Raw genomic sequence first — 5,563 nt, forward strand, 5'->3', positions numbered from 1 at the left:
TGTTGTCATTTTGTGTCTCTCCCTCAGGATCAGACTTGTGTCTTATTAATGAAAAACTCATCAGATATCAGAACAGCTCCCCGAGGAACCGAGCACGGTTATGAGACACATGTCAGACCTCGTTTAAATACTGCAAGTGTGTGTGTGTGTGTGTGTGTGTGAGAGAGTGTGAGTCAAGAGGAGAGACTGCAGAGTGGTATTTAATTTTCCAAGATGAAGGATTATCACTAGCAGAATTTGATCATTCTGCTCTGATCTCAGGATATTCAATCACAGCTTATCCCAAATATTAAACTCTGTCTTTTGTCCCCTTTCCTCTCAATCCCTGCCACACACACACAGACACACGCACACACACACACGCACACACATGCATGCACTACTCCAACTGCCAAGCCTCTCATTGAGTAAAGTGGCCCACTGAGCCTACTTTCAGGATGGTGCGGGTTATGTGATTTTTCAGCCACCTGCTGACCTCAGGGAATGGGTGAGTCAAGGGGAGGAAGGGAGTGAGGGAGGCAGAGAGGGAAGGAAGGTTTTGAAGCCAGGCTTTAGTATTTTATGGAGGCGGCTAAAGAGAGTAAATTAAAAAAAACAAAAAAAAAACTGTTACATCTAATCCGAAGTGCTGAGAACAAGTGGCACACACTCCTAAGTCTGATCCCTCATGTTTACATGGATCTGCATGAGCTTAAACACACGCAACATACACATGCCCCTCCCCAAATAATACACACACATGCAAATGTTCTGTGATTGTGTCCCAGGCAAGAGGGAGGGAGGGAGGGAGCGAGGGAGGGGAGGTTCAAGGTCCCGATCTCCACTCTCATTTTCAGCCAGGGGATCTGCACCCAGGACATCTGGGTCACATCATTACTGCAATCTTCTGCTTGTTCATTCCCAGCTTTACGGGGGCTTAGAGCGGCAGACCTGCTGAGAAACACATGCACGTAAACACACAAGGATGGAGACGTGTGCACAGTGTGTGACAGTTGTGAATAGTGAAATAAAACAACGTCTTAAAAGGGATTAAGGTGATTGGGGTTGTGTTTGGTAACATGCAGATTTCAGGATGCGGTGAAAAGATTGATCAGCACACATAAACACATAAATATGTGTCAGTCAATATGTTTGTAAATACAAATTATGAGAAGAATTAACACAAGATTACGCTGCTGCTTTCAGTACTTTCATTTATTTATTTATTTCACTTTAAAAAAAATGTTTAGAGCCGCATTAGAGCAGGGCCGTTTAGTGCAGCAATATCGCCCTCTACCGGTGGGCAATGGTTTCACAGCAAACAGCACCTCAACGTGATAATCGACAGGAGGCAGTGTTGAACAATATTGCTGGGAGAACGGTAGGCTGAAGTTGCTTTTAGCTCCCTGGTCAAAAACATGTTTTACTTTGTTGTGGTTGTTTTCTGTGGCATGCAGATATTACATGTTGATTATTATTGGGTTAAAATAGGAGGTTAACTTATGCAGTAACAGCATACACATTTTTAACTTTTTACCAGTGATAGCCAGTGCTTATTTTGGTGTGGTTGTGTTGTATCATTTGCAACATATTTGCAGCGTTCATAAAGAAATCAAACAAAACAAAAATAACAGAAACTAGAAAAGCATCTAAAGCAAGCATAATAACTGTGCCTTTTCAATTTTTTTTCATGTCTTTATGTGTTATGTAAATCACTTTGAATTGCCTAGTTATATAATCCGCTTTGCTTTCCGTTTGTGCAACACTTCTATTATTATTAGAGACTCTAAATAGAAAAGATGGATGTCTGCTCATGTTTTAATTATTTATTTATGTAAGCTTCCAGTTCAGTGCTGTCCAATCTATACGGCAAGTATATGATATAGAAATAGCAAGGATATGCTCAATTCTAGCTATTTCTAGCAGGAAATTGAAATACTAAATGTTATGCTCATACTGGGTTCCAGTTAAAAATACACTTCTTAATCACATTCATCCCGAGGGAAATTCTTTTGTCATACACATGCTCAATGCAGCAAGAGAGACAGAGGAACAGAGGAATAAGATATACAATAGAATACTAGTATACAGTAATATACAGTAGTGCAAAATATAATATCAAATAACTTTAACAAGTAACAATATAACTATATCCTGAAAAATAAATAGTTTAGCTATCAGTGCAGGTGATTCTAAAAGTGTCATAGTATTGTGCAAATGAATAAAAGAGAGTGGCAGCATATGTTGGGGAGATGAAACAAACATTCCATGAAAAACTGTTGGGTGACATTGCACGGCCTGAATGGAAACAGAATAACTTTGTTATTAATCCTCAGGAAAATCACCCACAGAGGGAGGAAGAGTCTTACTGCCACCGGCACAAAGGATTTTCTGTGGCGGTCAGTTCTGCATTTCGGGGAGGCGTGCATGGGGTGGGACGGGTTGTCCATGATACAAAGAAGCTTTTTTTAGCATTCTCCTTTCAGATGACACTGGTGGTCTTCATTAGCTAAGATCGCAGCAGTTGCATTTAATCGCAAGGCAGGAAGTAATAAAGCTGCACTTTTAAAGCAAAGAAAGTGAAGATAAACGTGTAAAGAACAGCTGGAGGGTCGTCGTGTCGACAGATAATCTCCAAATATCAGGCTGCAACTCCCGTCTACAGATGAGGCTGAGACTAAAAACTCTGCTCCAGGTGAGGCTCGAACTCACAACCTCGGCATTGCTCTGCTGTATACTGTCATATAAGTACCGCGCGCTAACCGATTGCGCCACTGGAGCTTCGGCGGAAGGCCGCCAGGAAATCGGTTTAAGAAGGCGCAACTGCCCGGAAGCGGTGAAGAAACAGGACTTTTGGTTAATTACGTTTTGTTTATCAAATAGTGCAAGCGCACAATGTATGCAGACTGTATCAAAAGTTCATGGGACCCCGGTTGTCCGAGTCTAGAAGCGAAAATATCCCAAATAGCCGACTCACGTGCTGCGTTCAGGGACCTGACACAAAGCTCGAAAAACCTGTGGTAAACCTAAAAACAAGACAGGCAACAAAACGTGAGCAGTGGCACGCAGGCATGCGGTGACTTTTGAAGAAAGGTATGCAGACACACACACACACACACACACACACACACACTTTCCTCCACTATTTAACAGTTTAACAAGCAAATGCCCATACTGTACCGTACACAAGCATGGATGTTTGCAGTTTTCAGTTTTATTTGTCATATGCAAGTTAGCTCAGGGTCAACGTCGCAATGAAATGTATTTGAAGAGCAGAAGACAGTCACTCAGCAGAATGGTACAGTAGAAAAAATAATAATAATAAAAAATAAATAGAAAAATAGTTAGTAAAAGAAAAAAGAGAACCCCTATCCTTTCTGAGAAACTGTAATTTATGTTTTACTATCTACTGTGTGAACTATGAAAACACCTCACTACACATAAAAACGCATTAATGGAAAATTGTGCATTACAGTACAACAACTGTTGTACAGCACAAAAAGTAAAATTACATTTTGTGTAGAAAAATGTTCCATATCAGTTTTAAATAGATTAATAATACTGCTCCATATGTTTAATGCTGAGCTCATATTAAATGCTTTATGTTCTGTTTAATATCCAGCATCATATTCTTTAAATCACATTTGTAGTGGATGTGCTGTGAGGGCCACATATCTATGAAAACAAAACAAAGCAATAAAGGAAAACATGTTGGAAGGAAAAGCTCTCCTTAAATAACACCAACAGCTTAAATAAATACATGAAAGACCAAGAAAAGAAAAAACTTCTTCCTGGAAAAAACTGCAAAGGAAATGGAGAGGAGGATCGAGATCCCTCAGACAGATCAAGACCACAGCATGCTGTCACAATCTTTTCAAAGAGTCAAAGAATACTAAGTATAGTGATGAAGGAAATGTTTCAGTCAGGACTCATTAGCTAATGTTAAAGTATATGTATACACTGGTTTGATACGAATATATAAATATGACAGTGCTTCGCATGCTGGCCACATATTCACACCACAAAACAAAAATCTGCTCGCCCTCTCAGCATAGCTCACGTTATTGTTAATGGGAGACAGACACATCTGTAGAATGAAGACAGCTGTCGTTTCCTATGAGTAAGAAACAAGCAGAGCTTTCAGTGACAATAGCTAACTGTGGCCACAAGATGACAGTAATACAAAGGATGACTCTTTATGAGATGAAAGAAGCTTTACTTTGTTATGGTTCATCTATTTTTAGACTTGCCAAGGAAAGCACTACCTTTCTTGCTTCATGTTAGTGTTTTAGAAAACCAGAAGTATTAGTATTAGTAAGTATCTATTAACACCTAAAAGCTTTACACTTTATTCTTTGAAAGTAAAAACACAGATAATTGTTTTAATCAATGTGTTGGCAAGGTTTTGAAAGCACAGCTGCACTTATATGCTTAAAAAGCAAACCATAAATACATTTAATTAGCATGCTCCATGTTAATGAGTGAAAAGGGAAATCTGCAATTTCATTGTAGTCTGAAGCAGCATAAAGGAAATCATTCCCCTCTTATAATTATACCAAACAAGCTGCAGCACTATAAAAATGCAAAGCAAAATGTGAGGCTAAAAGAAAAACAAGAGCAATTTAAGAAATATGAATAATGAGGAAAAACTCTTCACGGCACTGTGTAGGAGTACTCCGATTATTTGATGCATTTAAAAATAAATAAATGACCTCACTGTGTACAGAATTTCCTACTGTTGACATTGTAGCTTAAGAAGGCACACACAAAATTAAATCATTCCAGTTTGGATAATACTAGAGTGAAGAAAAACTTGTGCCACTGTGAAAGCCATCTTTGCTCAAGTAGTCAATGCCCAGAGAAGTTTTTGCTTGCTGCACTAAAACAGATTAAACTATAAAAAGAACCAATGTGAAGATAAATGCAAAAAGGGCAGTAGATCATCCACAAGGAAATTGAATCTTTTAATGTGAGAGCAGTCTTCTGTCTGTACGATAGAGTTTAAAGTCTAGTTATCAAAATCCAAATTTCAGGCAATAAATAAAATTGAAACACTACAAATGAGTACAAGTTTTTTTATTTTGTTGCAGACTCAACAATAGTCAGAGTAATATTTTAAGGTCAATTTGTAGCATTTGTTTGTCTCATTCTATAAAGCCGCAGCCTGCACGTGTAATGGCTAGTAACATTTGAGCATATTGCCTGAAGCAAAGAATACATTTTTAAGATCAAGACATTACATGGACCCACTACATTGTCAGACCGCAGCCTTGGTCTGGCTGTTGGCTGGCAGTGGCTTGCCCATGTGGATCCCCACTGTGAGGCCAGACTCTTTGCTGGCATATTTCTCTTTGACCTCAGGCTTCAGCAGGAAACCCTTCTCCTTGTCAAAGTAGTCCAAGGGAGCAAAGTACACAGTGGCTTCCCCACAGAGGTTTTGAAGTCGTGTGCGCCAGCCCTCCAGCATGGAGCTGCGAGATTCAGGAGAACCAGTAGCAGGATCCCAGAAGATCTGAGGGGCAAAAACCTGGAAGCCACAGTAGTTCAGGATCCCATTCTGCACACAGGGAGGAGCAGCTGTTAC

General features: G+C 39.6%; 1 protein-coding gene and 1 non-coding gene across 2 annotated transcripts in view; both read right to left on the minus strand.

Moving 5' to 3' along the window:
• Positions 1–2,666: 2,666 nt before the first annotated feature.
• On the minus strand, positions 2,667–2,760 carry trnai-uau (transfer RNA isoleucine (anticodon UAU)). The gene is made up of 2 exons: positions 2,723–2,760; positions 2,667–2,702 (listed from the first exon to the last, which is right to left on the minus strand). It is a non-coding gene; the product is annotated as a tRNA-Ile (tRNA).
• Positions 2,761–5,038: 2,278 nt separating this feature from the next.
• Positions 5,039–5,563, minus strand: part of LOC102192180 (NAD(P)H dehydrogenase [quinone] 1-like) — a 4,417-nt gene continuing 3,892 nt past the window's right edge. Inside the window, exon 2 of the mRNA XM_005749734.1 lies at positions 5,039–5,536. Within this exon, the coding sequence (XP_005749791.1) occupies positions 5,237–5,536 (300 nt within the window). The 3' untranslated portion in view covers positions 5,039–5,236. The remainder of the gene's footprint in view (positions 5,537–5,563) is intronic.

This window comes from Pundamilia nyererei, unplaced genomic scaffold (assembly GCF_000239375.1).
Source record: "Pundamilia nyererei isolate P.nyererei 1_Seehausen unplaced genomic scaffold, PunNye1.0 scaffold00253, whole genome shotgun sequence".
In the NCBI taxonomy this organism is placed as follows: Eukaryota; Metazoa; Chordata; class Actinopteri; order Cichliformes; family Cichlidae; genus Pundamilia; species Pundamilia nyererei.